The 14,278-nt window shown below is 46.0% G+C and overlaps 1 protein-coding gene across 5 annotated transcripts in view; it reads left to right on the top strand.

Moving 5' to 3' along the window:
- LARP4B (La ribonucleoprotein 4B) overlaps window positions 1-4,657 on the top strand; it is a 62,863-nt gene extending 58,206 nt beyond the window's left edge. For all 5 annotated transcript variants that reach the window (XM_077304702.1, XM_077304703.1, XM_077304704.1 and 2 more), the window contains one exon: window positions 187-4,657. In XM_077304702.1, the coding sequence (XP_077160817.1) occupies window positions 187-471 (285 nt within the window). In that variant the 3' untranslated portion in view covers window positions 472-4,657. The remainder of the gene's footprint in view (window positions 1-186) is intronic.
- The last annotated feature ends 9,621 nt before the right edge of the window (window positions 4,658-14,278 follow it).

The following is a 14,278-nucleotide window of genomic DNA, read 5'->3' as shown; positions in this document are numbered from 1 at the left end:
CTGAAGAAGCACAATTTGGGCACCCCTGCTGTAGTTTGTCCTCAAGCACATGGGAAGTAATGGTGACTTTTGGTCAATATTGCTTTGGCTTTTTTAGCTCTCCCTCCCCCCACCCCACCCCCTCCGCACCCCATTCCAAATCATTATCTTGTCCTGTATCTGTGCCTTGTTCTTCTGAACGCCCAGGAATTGCGAAAGCCTAGTTACGCAGAGATCTGCCAGAGGACAACAAAGGACCCGCCTCCGCCGCAGCCCCAGAAAGAACAGAAGCCAAACACTGCAGGCTGCGGGAAAGACGAACGGAAGCCCACGGAAACGCTAGAGCGGAGCAAGGAGGCCCCTCCGGTGAAGTCCAGCCCCGGGCAGCCCAAAGACCAGAGGAGGCCGTCAGGTCGCCGATCGCCACCGCCTCCGGCCGCTGGGAAACGCCTCCCGAAAGAACAGAGCACCCCTCCCAAATCTCCTCAGTGAAACTCGTCCTCGGGAGGGATTCACACAGTTCCGCTATCCATGAAGTAAACCTGTGGCCACTCAGAGTCTCCAGAAAGAGTTGCTGGTTAGGAGCTTGCAGTGAGTGTTGAGTCTACAGGCTGCCTGCAAGGGGTCTCCTCCTCCTCTGCCCCCCCCGCCCCCCTTTGTGTTTTTTGATTTGTTTTTTTCCTTTTGTAAAATATATTCTTCTTCCACTTTCCTCGCACCTCTGTCCCCCACCAAATTCCCACTTGAACAAACAGTCTACTCTGTCAGGGTTTAACTAATCGAAGCCTTGCCTTGAGATTGTTGCTTAACCGGAGGTGATGGCTAATATCTTTTCTTTCTTTTTCCCCCCCTCCTCTAGATGGAAAATACATTTACCTGAGGGGGGGGGACTTTTTTTTTTAATGAAGCCTTCCTATGGCTGTGTGAATACAAACTTTATCTAATGATATTATTTTTTTTTCTAATCTGTTAAGCAGAATTACGCTGCTTTGGTTTTTAAAATAACTGGTCTAAAGTGCGTACCTTCTAAAAATACCTAAAACAATTCATAACTGCAGCTAATATTTAGAGTGTGAGAAAAAGAAGCATTTTACATGGCAGATTTTCTCTCTCTCTCTCTTTTCCTTTTAAATTCTGGCTGCTGTAGCCCAGCGGCATAGGAAACTGTACCTTTTTTTTTAGTTCGACAAATAAATTTGATTCTGACGTTTTAAAGGACAACCTTATTATTATTATTATTGCTTGTTGTTGAGCCAAAAATGAGTCCCCCAAAAAACATCACCCAGGACACTTTTCTAGTGTTATCTGCTGGGGTGGACAGCAGGCGAAGTAACCAGCTTCTCTTTAAAATGAAAAGGTTCCTTGAATTTCAGGAACAGGACGGGGAGGGGGAAAAAGCACATTTGTGAATAGAAAATAATTAAGCGCATCAACCCTTGCTGTTGACAGTTGCCAGTTGATGGCTGTTTTTCACAAGAGAGCACAACAGCACTCTTGTGAGGAGGATCTCTATTTATTGCCTCTCAGACGGAGGAAATTGATTTTGAGTCACCACTGTCCTTTCTGGTTTCCCCCTGTGCTGTGTGTAGGTTTTTAAACTATGCTCGGAAGTGCTCTTTGAAAGAGTTCATATCTTAAATCAGCCAGAGTGCTGCCACCTTTCTGTACCTACAAACATTGGCATTTTGAATTTTATTTCTCCCCCCCCACCCCCAGTCTGTAAGATAATGAATGGAGTTCTCTTTTGTGTGTGTGTGTGTGTGCATGTGAGGGTGAAGGAACAGACCCCTGTTTCTACCTGGGGTGAGGTTTGTCACACTTAACTTTAGAAGTGACATGCTTCCTGAGGGTGAGGATGCACGGAATTAGCAAGTTCCTAATAAAGGTTGACTATAAATTATTCTCTTTTTTTTTGTTTGTTTGAAAAACGCCTAACGTTTTTTTCTTTTGAGTGTTTGAAGCAGCAGGTGTTTTGAATGACAAATGTATTCCTGCTGAATAGTTTATTCCACACACACACACACACGCGCAAAAGGTTTATTTAAACAACTGATTTTTAAAGAATTATTTCCATCCAATATTTAAAGACTTGAATTTTATTTAAACTTGAAAATGACTTTGCCTTAACTTTTGTATAAGACAGCGTAGAGTTACTGAAGTCTTGACCCCCCCTCCCCTCCTTCACAGGGTTAGTGCGGGTGGCACATACAGAACGACTCAGTTACAGTATGTATTGTATTGCCACTGATCTTGCGGAGTAAAACATAATATCAGGGGTCGTCAAATTGCGGCCCTCCAGATGTCCATGGGCTACAATTCCCAGAAGCCCCTGCCAGCATTCGCTTGCAGAGGCTTCTGGGAATTGTAGTCCATGGGCATCTAGAGGGCCGCAGTTTGACTACCCCTGCATATAGTTACAGGATCTAGCGGTGGGGTTGGCTTTCTTTTTTTTTTTTGTAATATACCTTAAAAGATCTTAAGCAGTTGATCTTTTTCAAAATGTTGAAAAAAAAAATCTGTAAATGGAAATAGTCAATACTGTATTAAATATGTGCACTTGGAAGTGTGTGCTTTGATTGTACAGTTGTAAATAATCAGAACATATAAAAAGGTACCCTTAAAAAAACTGATAAAAAATTATTGATATATTATAAATGTTGCTGTTGAGCTGGATGTAGATAAAACTAAATGTTGTGGTTTGGAATATTACTTTTAATTTGTTGGGTTTTTTTGTTTCCCTTGTTACTTCTCCCCCCCCCCCTTTATCCCGGTATGCTGACCTGATTTCTGCCTCTTCGCTGCAAAAGGGAATTGGAGAAAAAGTCTGTCTTTAAAATCCCTGGAGTTGTGTTTTTGGGGTTTTTAAAAAAATCTTTTTGGGGGCATGTGCATTTCAACCAGCGCGAAAACTTGGTTGTGCACTGTGATTTTCAGTTCTGTTCTTATAAGCTGCAATTAAAATATATATTTTTTTAAATCCTGAGTTAGAGAGCAGTTGCCACACACACACACACACACACACAACAAAAAACCCTCCCCACGGTTTACTTCAATCACTTTTTTAGGCCCAAACCATTAGCAGTTCCTCGTGTTGGACTCAAGTTTCCACATAGCTATGAAGAGACCCGGAGCAGCTGATTTCCTAGCGTAGGTTGCTGCTATTTTTCTTTTAATTCTCCCGTTCAGGAACCCAGCCTGCCTTTTTGTTTTTGCACTGCGGAATTTTTAAAAAATCCGCAAGCTGGGAAATCTGGTTGTCCCTTCCTTTTTCGCTTGTAAATGCCGGGGAAAGAGATGCGATTCCTAATCCCTGCGCCAATCCGAAATCACCAGACTGGTGCTGCTGGGCTTTAGGGTTTATCCTTTAGCCGGCAAGCGGTGATAACGGCAGCTACATTCGGTCCTGGCCGAGGCCAGCGGTGGGGTTTTTGCTTGCCTGGCGGAACTAGTGTGCGGTGAATTGTCGCAGCCAATTGGTAACGTTTAAAGCAGAGGTGGGCAAACTTTGGCCCTCCTGATGTCCGTGGGCTACAATTCCCATGAGCCCCTGCCAGCGAACGCTGGCAGGGGCTCATGGGAATTGTAGTCCACGGACATCTGGAGGGCCACAGTTTGCCCACCTCTGCTTTAAAGGAATATTGTGCAAACTAGCAGGAGGGCTGTACTGATTGTACAAAATCTGCTGCTGCTTGTACTAGGTTAATACACTGTAATTACTCCTCGCCCAAATAACCATCTGTGTAAAGGGATTTCAAACTTTACCGCGACACACTTTTATTTCATTTTTTTTTAAAGAGCAAGAGTGTGACATGCCAAGTAACATTCCCCCCCCCCCCCCCAGTCACTTCACCGTTTTCCTACCCAGACGATAAACTACTGGGGCAAAGCTGATGTCTTATAGACCTGCTGACGGAGCAGCCGTTCAAATCCGGCCATTTAAATCCGGCATCCTCTGGAATCCGAGTTGCAGGTTAGGGCAATAGGAACCCCCTGGCAATTGACACGTAAACCCCAAAATTATTTTAGGTTTGCTTCGGCGCTCTTTGTACAGGAGTACCACGCAGGTTTTGTGAGGCTTTGTTAAAGAATGTATTTAAGAGGCGAGTTTACTTCTGAATATTTAATGTGTATGTTAATTTTTTGCTTCGGCGCTGCCTGTCTCTTCCCTCCCCCCCCCCCTTATGGTTTCACATCCTGCCAGAGAACTGGTATAACCGATCCGTCTTGGGGAAGGGGCTTGCCTCTCATCTGAAGACAGAAGTGATTGGTGCAGGGATGCCCTCTTCTCTAAACGTCATGCGGTAGATCAAGAACAACCATTGACACTTCGGGGGTTCAGCCCCCGTCTCTGTATCCCTTGTAAGCTAGTTGCAGTTTTCATATGTCCTGTAACCTATTATACCAATCGCAGCAGACAATCGACACCCTCAAACTCACAGCTGCCAAGTCAGGAAACGAAGTGTGATGCAGAGGAGGCCTTTTTATTTTGTTTTGTTTTTTTTTGGGGGGGGGGGAGTGGGAGGGTTTTCTGTTATGTTCTTCTTCCATTTAAGACTGGAATCAAGCTTACATGTAAACTATTGGTAATTTAAGTTTCCTTTTTTGTGTCATAAAATGTACGACTGTCTAAAAAAAAAAATTGTAGGTTATGAAAAATAAAGATTTAGGCACTGTTGAATTTCTCTTTTTTTTAAATTAAATTTCTTACAACAGTATTTTTCACTCCTTTTGTCTTTGCGCCCGCTGGTGTGCAGTATTGTTGCTTCAGAAGGCCATAGTCACAGGTTCTCGCGCAACACTTGCCCTCCTCGGAGAGTCCGTGCACTTTAGAAGAAGAAGAGTTGGTTCTTAGATGCCACTTTTCTCTCCTTGAAGGAGTCTCCAAGTGGCTTACAATCCCCTTCCCTTTCCTTTCCCCACAACAGACACCTTGTGAGGGAGGTGAGGCTGAGAGATCCCTGATATTACTGAAGATTGGTTCTTATATGCTGCTTTTCTCTACCTAAAGGAGTCTCAAAGCGGCTTACAGTTGCCTTCCCTTTCCTCTCCCCACAACAGACACCCTGTGGGGTGGGTGAGGCTGAGAGAGCGCTGATATCACTGCTCGGTCAGAACAGTTTTATCAGTGCTGTGGCGAGCCCAAGGTCACCCAGCTGGCTGCACGTGGGGGAGCGCAGAATCGAACCCGGCGTGCCAGATTAGAAGTCCACACTCCTAACCACTACACCAAGCTGGCAAGAAACACAACACCAAAATATGGATCCCCTTGCCCATTTCCTTTTTTAAAGAAACGACGAAGCTACTGCCTTGAGAGACAATTTGCCCGTATTGTGATCAAACTTCTAAAGGACAGTTAAGTTTCCGTTCTTGGGCTAATTGTAAGGTTTAAAAAAAATTCAAAAAAAAGCTTGTATATGAATTTTTATTGAAATATACCAAGGGATCTGACTTGACACAATCCTTTGAGCTAAGCTGGTGGCCTTTTGTTGATGAGCGAGTTGTCGTTCGACAAAGAAACCCCGAGTAACTTCTGCTTGGGCTGGAATCCATTGGGTGGTTCAACATCAGAAAAAGAACCTTGGATTTATTCCTTGGAAGAAAACAAACCAGTACTCAGCACGGTTCTTCCTCTTGCTGTTTCACTTCTTGAATTGTCGGGCAGCAGTCGCTCATCCTGAAAAAGTATTACGGCAATGTGAGTGCTGGGGGTAGGGGAAATGCAGGTATCTCCTAGCTCCTCAGGTTGGGTTTTTGCTAGAGCTAGTGAGCAGCACCTTGCCTTAACTTCCTTGTTGCTTCTAGTCCCATCCTAGATGGTTGGAAGTCCTCTGGAAACTACAAAAATATTTGAGTTCTGTGTTAGCAGTTCCAGTGTGCTTGGGGTAGCAGGTGGTGGCTGTTCAGGTTAATGGCAAATGTGACCATGGCTTTCTGCGAGCCACAAAGCGAGTGCCACTGTTTTAAACTTTTCCCGAGGTGTCTTATCCCCAATCTGCTCGAGAGCAAAAGCAAGTTCTGGTTGGCTGAAAGGAGATCACGAAGGAGAGCAGATAGGCACTACAAAGGCCAAGCAGAATGCCAGGAAAGTGCCGAACACACCTTTAGTGGGGAGCCACTCTTTATATATCTGGCACGCTTAAGTCATGTCAGTATGGCTGATCCAGTTTGGCATAGTGGTTAGGACTTGGGGCCTCTAATCCGGAGGGCTGGGTTTGATTCCCTACTCTGACTCCCCATGCAGCCAGCTGGGTGACCTTGGGCTGGTCACAGTCCTGTTAGTGATGTTTTTGCAGAGCTTTCACAGCCCCACCTGCTTCACAGGGCGTCTGTCGCGGGGAGAGGAAGGGAAATCGATCGGAAGCCGTTGTGAGACTCCTCCGGGTAGTGGAAAGCAGGGTATAAAACCCAACTCTTCCATCTTTTCTTTGAAGTGCATCTCTTAGTAGATCAAACCACATAGTTGTGTGTGTGCCTCTCTATCCGGGTTGTTCCAATTAGCCACACAATGTGTGTTCTTCCTCTTCCATGCAGGCAAGAATGCTTGGTTTACATACAACGTTTTCTGCGTGCCAGGAAAACATACACCGGTGCCGTTTCCTCTCTGCAAAGGCCTCCGTGCCTCTGGGCTTTGCTGGTTAAAAAAGAGTTTGGGAAACATCCAGGCTGGTAATTCTTGCGCCAGATATACCTACGAGGGCAGCATGCAGCAGCTGTTCTGTGACGGCAGGCAGGGCCTGTTGGCAGCAGACATGTTCTGATGGATGAGCCATGCTCTTGTTTTAGTCATCGATGCAGTCGGCGTCAGCGAGCGAGTGACGCATTTTGCATCACCTTATTCTGATGCCATCAGGAGCCGCAGAGGCCTTGGGTGCAGATGGCGCGTCGTTCTGTCTTGCATAGCTGAGCCACCCTCAAGCAGCCACCTAAATCAACATGAGCCGGTCACTTGAGGAGCCGTGCCTGAACCAAGCATTCAGTGCTGCTCAGAGGAGCCTCGGCCTCTTGGGTGGGAGAGTAGCCCCGCTCTGCACAGGAGCATCAGTTCTGTTCTCATAACTCTGCATAATGCTCCCATAAGAAACCCATCGTGTCTGTGGTGCACCCTGATGGTAGCCGTAGTCCCTTCCAGCAGAGCCCAATGGTGCCCAAGGACTAACAAAAATGGTTTGGAGCATAAGTTCTTGTGAGTCAGAGCTCTTGCGTCCGGTGAAGTGAGCTCTGACTCATCCAAGCGTACACCGCAGTACTTTCTGTTAAGCTTCTAAGGTGCCCCCGGGCTTGTAGCTGTTCGCTAATTTGAAGAGGCACGGTTGGGGGCGTGTTTGATGCTGGCGACGAGGTGCCAAGTTCAGTTCTCAACATCTTCAATTAAAGCATCTTGGGGGAAATATATTTTAGGGACAGCAGGGGTAGTCAAACTGCGGCCCTCCAGATGTCCATGGACTTCAATTCCCAGGAGCCCCTGCCAGCATTCGCTGGCAGGGGCTCCTGGGAATTGTAGTCCATGGACATCTGGAGGGCCGCAGTTTGACTACCCCTGAGCTAGACGGTCTGACACAGAGAGAGAGGAACCAATGATCGAACGATGAAAAGCGAATTGTGATTGGTTGAATGGTTGGGAATCAGACGCCTTTCCGAATTGGGTATTTCTCCTCCCCTTTTAAATTTCTTTTCAATAATAAGAGTTGGTTCTTCTGTGCCGCTTTTCTCTACCCGAAGGAGTCTCAAAGCGGCTTACAGTTGCCTTCCCTTTCCTCTCCCCACAACAGACCCCCTGTGAGGTGGGTGAGGCTGAGAGAGTCCTGAGATTACTGAAGAAAAAAGAGTTGGTTCTTCTACGCCGCTTTTCTCCACCCGAAGGAGTCTCAAAGCGGCTTACAATCACCTTCCCTTTCCTCTCCCCACAACAGACACAGCTTTATCAGGGCTGTGGTGAGCCCAAGGTCACCCAGCTGGCTGCATGTGGGGGAGTGGGGAATCGAACCTGGCTGCTAGATTAGAAGTCCACACTCCTAACCACTACACCAAACTGGCCAATTACAGACCATACTGTGAATTCTGAAGTATATCACTGCCTTACAGAGATGAGATTTTGAAAGTGGCAGTGTCAAACTGAAAGCATCTTCTTTCTGCTTAATACAAATATGCTTTTTCCGTCTTTATGTGGCTCAGAAACATCTTTCTGCATTCTCTCCCCGCCCCCCCCCCCCGACACACATATTTAGTGAGGTTTAATGTGAACCCAGGAGAAGCTAGGGCTGGCAGCAGCCTACTGGCAAGCACCTTTGTCATCCTTCCTTTGGTGTAGTGGCTAAGAGCGGCAGCCGCTAATCGGTTTGATTTTCCCACTTCTCCACATTCAGCCAGCTGGGTGACCTTGTGCTAGTCACAGTCCTGCTAGAGCTGTTCTCAACAGAGTAGTCTTATCAGGGCTCCCTCAGCCCTACCTTCCTCACAGGGTTTCTGCTGTGGGGAGAGGAAGGGAAGGAGATTGTAAGCCACTTGGGGATTCCTTTGGGCAGCCAACCAACTCTTCTACTCTCCAAAGTGATGAATTGATGGTGGTGGAAGAAGATGCCATCAAGTCAGCTGACTTACGGCGACCCTTTAGGACAGGGGTAGTCAACCTGTGGTCCTCCAGATGTTAATGGACTACAATTCCCAGGATCCCCTACCAGGATTTGCTGGCAGGGGCTCATGGGAATTATCCATGAACACCTGGAGGAACACAGGTTGACAAACCCTGCTTTAGGGTTTTTAAGGCTAGAGCTGAGCAGAGGTTATTTGATATTGTCTGCTTCTTAGAAGGAATCCTCGTCGTCCTTGGTGGTCTCTCATTCAAGTACTAACCAGGGCAGATCCTGCTTAACTTCTGAGATGGGATGAAATCTGGCCAGCCTGAGCCATTCAGGTCAGGGCAATACATTAATGGCTGCTTTTGAACAATTCAAGAGGGAGGGCTAGCACGAGTCATGAGAGAAGGGAGAAATGAAAGATTTTGCATCCTCAGTTAACATGTGGTGCTGAATCAAGGCATCGCGGTGCTTCGGCCGCTGTAGAAACAGTCTATTTTCACTGTTTCTTCCATTTCTCATCCCCCGGTGAAGAAGTGGTCACCAAGACAACCAAGCCCGCTTGGTGAGATCTCAAGGTCAGCGTCTGGGGCCTCCACGGAGATCTGTGAAAGCTTGTTAACTTTTTTCACTTCTCACAAACAGGCTCCAGACCCAGGCTTATCCGGCACCTCGGTGGGTATTTAGAAATGTTGAAAATGAAATGGTGTCCATTTGTGATTTCCCCCCCTTTTTTTTTCCTTCATCTCCTTTCCTTTCTTTCAAAAGTCATCGGAAAGAGTCTGAATCTTAAATGCCTGTCGGGCTTCTCATGACCTCTCCCTGTTTTCAACCTTCTGCCTTTTCCAGAAGTATTTAAACATAGCAGTGCTTCCTAGCTGGGCCACGGTCTCCATGGGCCTGGCTTTGGACATTGAGTGGTAATTATTTCTGGACATTCTCCATCCCTTTTCTCAATTAGGAGGGTGCTAGCTGGCAGTTTTTCTATGTCAAGAAGTCTTCTTAATCTTTTTTTTTTCTTTCTATTTTTCTTCTTAAAAGGAAACAAGCTGTCAGAAATCTGAAGTTTGTCAGGAACCTGCTTTTCAGCTGTCAGGTTTGGCACCCGAAAGCCCCAAAATAGCATTGGAACATTTGTGAATTAAAATGCTCGGCCCGCTCTGAAAATTCAAGACGGATTTGAGGAGTGCAAGATCTCCCATTAAGCTTCAATTAAAAATCCAATTAAACTGAAGACCTCCTATCAAAACCCTAAGTCTTGTTCTGGCTTAACCTCTGTCTCCCCTGTGCAAGTGAAAGCTAAACGAATCTCTTGCAAGGCTTCGGAAAAGATGTTCAGCTCCTGGGTTTTGGGGACTTTTGAGGAGGTCTGGCAGCCAGGCCAGAGTATAGGCATTTTAATTGAGAAAACAATTTAGATTACATCACTCATATATGAATTCAGTAGTTCAGAGTAACAAAGCCTTCTGTCTTTGAATTTAGCATTCCAACTCTATGAGACAACGGGGATCTCTCAAGATGTAATGATTTACTAGGAATTGTCACCTATTTACCTGGTAGATGGCATTCCACAATTGGAGATCTAGTCAAGTTATTGGGAATTGCAGAGGCATATCCACAGGATTCGTGAGGTTCCAAGCAATGCTGCCTTCTGGTGCTGAGCTGGTGTTATTTGCTCAGTGCCCAGTGCTTCAAGGGCTCCACTGACAAGTGGCATGATGATGCTAGAGGTTCTCTAACTCTATTCATATGTCATGGTATTTAGTGATCTTCTCCTGTTCTTTCTTTTCTAGTCTGCTGGCTCCTAGAACTGCAGTGTCAATTATCCTTTTTTTCTATAACCTATAACCATGATATCAGGGGCGTTAATGCTCCAGGTGTTTGTTTGTGATGGGAAGTCCCAAAGAATCTTTGTTTCATCATTCTCCATGATGTTGACGGTGCTGTGTTCCCATGAATTTCTGACTGATGGGAAGGCGTACTTTGTGCAAGGGCTCCAGTGCAGCATAGCCGCGATTCTATGTGACGTTCTTTATAGTCGAAGCAATTTTACTGCAGGCATTGACCCTGTGGTTGACACTTTCATACTTTGTCTTACAAAGTCATTTGCTGTTGTTGTTATCAAAGAAAATGGGAAGAATTGTTCTTTTAAAAACCTGCAGAATAAATTGGGGGCCCCTAAAGGGTTTTTGTTTTTTTGGTTTTTAACTGATCTGGTTATATAATCAAACAGTGTGGTGTAGTGATTAAGAAGGGTGGACTCTAATCTGGAGAACTGGGTTTGGATCCCCACTCCTCTGCATGAAGCCTGCTGAGCGACAAGTCACAGTTCTCTCAGAGCTCTCTCGGCCCCACCTACCTCACAAGGAGGTGCCTGTTGCGGGGAGAGGAAGGAAATGAGATTCTAACCTACTCCAACTCTCCTTAAGATCAGTGTGGCCTGTGAAAGCCTACTTTTCTTATCATTGTGAACATTCAGCCTTGCTATTTTCATTATTTCTCTCATGTGCAGCATTACTGCTTCTTTCCAGTTGGCTAATTCTCCACACAACCTACTTGTGGCCTTTGGCAGGGTCTGCAATCCGCTGTCCTCAAGGAAGCCCTCAAACCAGCAAGGAGGCCTGTTGTACAGTTTGGCCCAGGAGAAGACTTGGGTGATACCAGTTCCCTCACAGGCAGTTATTTAGCACAAAATCGTTCATCAAATTCTCATCCAGAAAGTAATGCTGTAGTTCAGAAGAAGGCTCACCCAACACAATAGGCAGGTTCCTTTCCTATGGAGCCGTTCACAGTCCAGCATCTATATATCTGAAGGGCCATCTGGGCCCAGGGTCATCATCTGTGTTCATCAAATTGACTGCTAGTTGCTTTGCCTCAAGGCAATCTGCTCTCCACTTCCCTTTTTCAGCCCTCTATATATGTCTCCAAAGAGTTTGCCAGCTCTGAGAAGCTTTCTGTACTCTGGGTTCTGTATTCTAAGCAACATTCTGACACATATAAGGGAAGATTAAGCATATTGCAGAGGTGATCTCTGCGCTACTTTAGACGTATAAATGTGAGACGACAACAATGCCAGAACAATAACGGTATGGATTAGCTTTCTCATAAATGACACTCTCTTCTTGATTGCCCTTTAAAACACTCCTCTTAATTAACTCGCTAATTGCGATATAATTAAGTTCTTAAGGCTCTTAACAATTCAGCTTCTCAAAACTGGCGCCTTGCAATAAAGGCACTGAGTTTAAAAGATGCTCCAACAGGAAGGGTTTGTTTCAAGCTAGCATCAAAGCAGTTAAATTTCTTTAAAAATATTTAAGCGTACCGAGGCTGTTCAAGTATTTACAAATTTGTATTGGTTTGACAGGCTGGGAAGAATGAGACCGTCAGATGCGTCTCTCAAATATTAGTATCGCTGATACTTGTTGGAACTCCCACAATTCCACAGGGCCTGCCAAAGGGAGCTCCTCCACCAGACATTTCCCTGAGACCGACCAAACTCGTAGCTAAGTCACCGTTCCGGTCATATTGTTGTTGTTGAAAACCACTGAAATTGTGTTATTCAGAACCACTCTTAGATTATTGTTGTTGTATTGACTGTGTTACATGTGAGGTCGTCCCATATGTCCCCCCATGGGTATTTCTCCCCCTTTTAAAAATTTATTTTCAATAATAAGAGTTGGTTCTTATATGCCACTTTTCTCTACCTGAAGGAGTCTCCAAGTGGCTTACAGTCGCCTTCCCTTCCTCTCCCCCCAACAGACACCCTGTGAGGGAGGTGAGGCTGAGAGAGCCCTGATATTACTGAAGAAGAAGAAGAGTTGGTTCTTATATGCTGCCTTTCTCTACCCGAAGGGGTCTCAAAGCGGCTTATTTCCTTCCCTTCCCTTCCTCTCCCCAAAACAGACACCCGGGGAGGTAGGGGAGGCTGAGAGAGCTCGGACAGAAGTGTTCTGCGAAAACAGCACTATCAGTGCTGTGATGAGCCCAAGGTCACCCACCTGGCTGCGTGTGGAGGAGCAGAGAATCAAACCTAGCTCCCCAGACTAGAAGCTGCCGTTCTTAACCTCTATTCCACTAATAGGGAGGGAGACTGGGTGGAACTTGGCTGCCTATGGTGCTGTCTGAAAAGGAGAGCCCTTGACTACGATTTCATTTATTTCTTAAAACATTTATATCCCACCTTTCCTTGCAGTTCAGTGCAAGTGCAAACACTTACCTTTGATGCAATAGAAAACACCAATTTTAAAGATGCCTCTTCAGTGTGGCTCGAGGAGAGTGCTCAAAGAGCTTAGGAAATGGGCTAAGCAGGCCGCGGTGTGGCTTGGAAAGCACTCTGCACAGCGCGGAAGTGCTGCTCATTCTGACAAATGAGCAAGGTCAAGCTCATTGCAGAGGCCCCGGGATACCATGTGGCTCTGCTATCGGCCTATAGGGGCTTATTGCTTCTCCTGAAGCGGCCAGTCTTCTCCTTCCCTCTCCCAGGGGCTCCAGCGGCTCACAATTGAGCAGCGCCCGAAACAACTGCAAACGTCATCGTTGTTCTCGGTATGCCCAGCCGTTCGTCTTAATCACTTGAGTGCCTCTTCCTCTCTCATGCCGTTTCCCTGTTGCCAGGCGATCACAACACCTCTAGTCATATTGGCGTTAGCTGCCCTGATGGCTTCTTGTTTCGCCGACTAATGCTATGCTTCCGGCTTAGTACGTAGGTTACAGACTGCTATGGTCCCCCGTGTGCAGTCCTCACTTGCAATATGCAGCTACAAGAGGAACTCATCAGGTCCCGGAAGCTAAACGGGGTCGGCCTCAGTTAGGGTTTGGATGGGAGACCTCCAAGGAAAAGTGGGGCCGTGACATGGAGGCAGGCAATGACGAACCACGTCCAAAGTCTCTTGCCTGGCAGCTACACCATCCCACAGTAGTAGGATCTCCTGGCTACACTACACTCGTGGCATACAATAAATAAATGGATGGGCAAAGACATAAATATTGCCCAAGAGATTAAAAAAACAGGCCAAAATTATATAATGGATTAAGCTTATTTCAGAAGTCGGGTTCCTTGTGTAGCAATTCCAATCAATGAATGCAGAGATTCACCAAGCTTCTTTATCCATGCTTCCCATGCCAACATCTCCTTCCCCCAGGTGAAAATCATATTTATGCACTAAGCGCTTAAAAGAAAACAAGATGCTCGACAAAATAAAACAGAAGATTAAGTTTTAAAAGCCTGACTGCAGGCTCGCCATTTAAATAAACAGCAGCACAAGCAGGGGACCTGCAGGTCGTTGCTATCACATGGCTTTAATAACTTTCCTCCGGGATTTTCCTGTCCGGACAAGAATATCCAGAAGGGGAATGATTCCAGTAACTTTGGGGTTCCTTATATCATGTCTTTGGGTTTCCTAGTGCCAGCTAATGTGATTCTTGATGCCTTTTTGCTTCTTTTCCAGATCATAGAATCATAGAGCTGGAAGGGGCCATACAGGCCATCTAGTCCAACCCCCTGCTCCATGCAGGATCAGCCCAAAGCATCCTAAATCATGTCTTCCCCAAAGTGTCTTGGCTTTACAGCACTGCACTGGAGCAGGCGTCATTTCAAGAGAGCAGCACCTTGATAGTTATTGGGGAATAAATTTTGTATCATTTACCTCTATCATAGCAGGATACTTGTTTTGGATCCTCCAAATGGTCTAGCTGTGTTTGGACCTAGTCTCCAGTCCAACCATTGT

This window comes from Paroedura picta, chromosome 11 (genome assembly GCF_049243985.1).
Source record: "Paroedura picta isolate Pp20150507F chromosome 11, Ppicta_v3.0, whole genome shotgun sequence".
Lineage (NCBI taxonomy): Eukaryota > Metazoa > Chordata > Lepidosauria > Squamata > Gekkonidae > Paroedura > Paroedura picta.
Note: the sequence above shows the minus strand (reverse complement) of the source record. Positions and strands in the feature narration are given on the sequence as shown.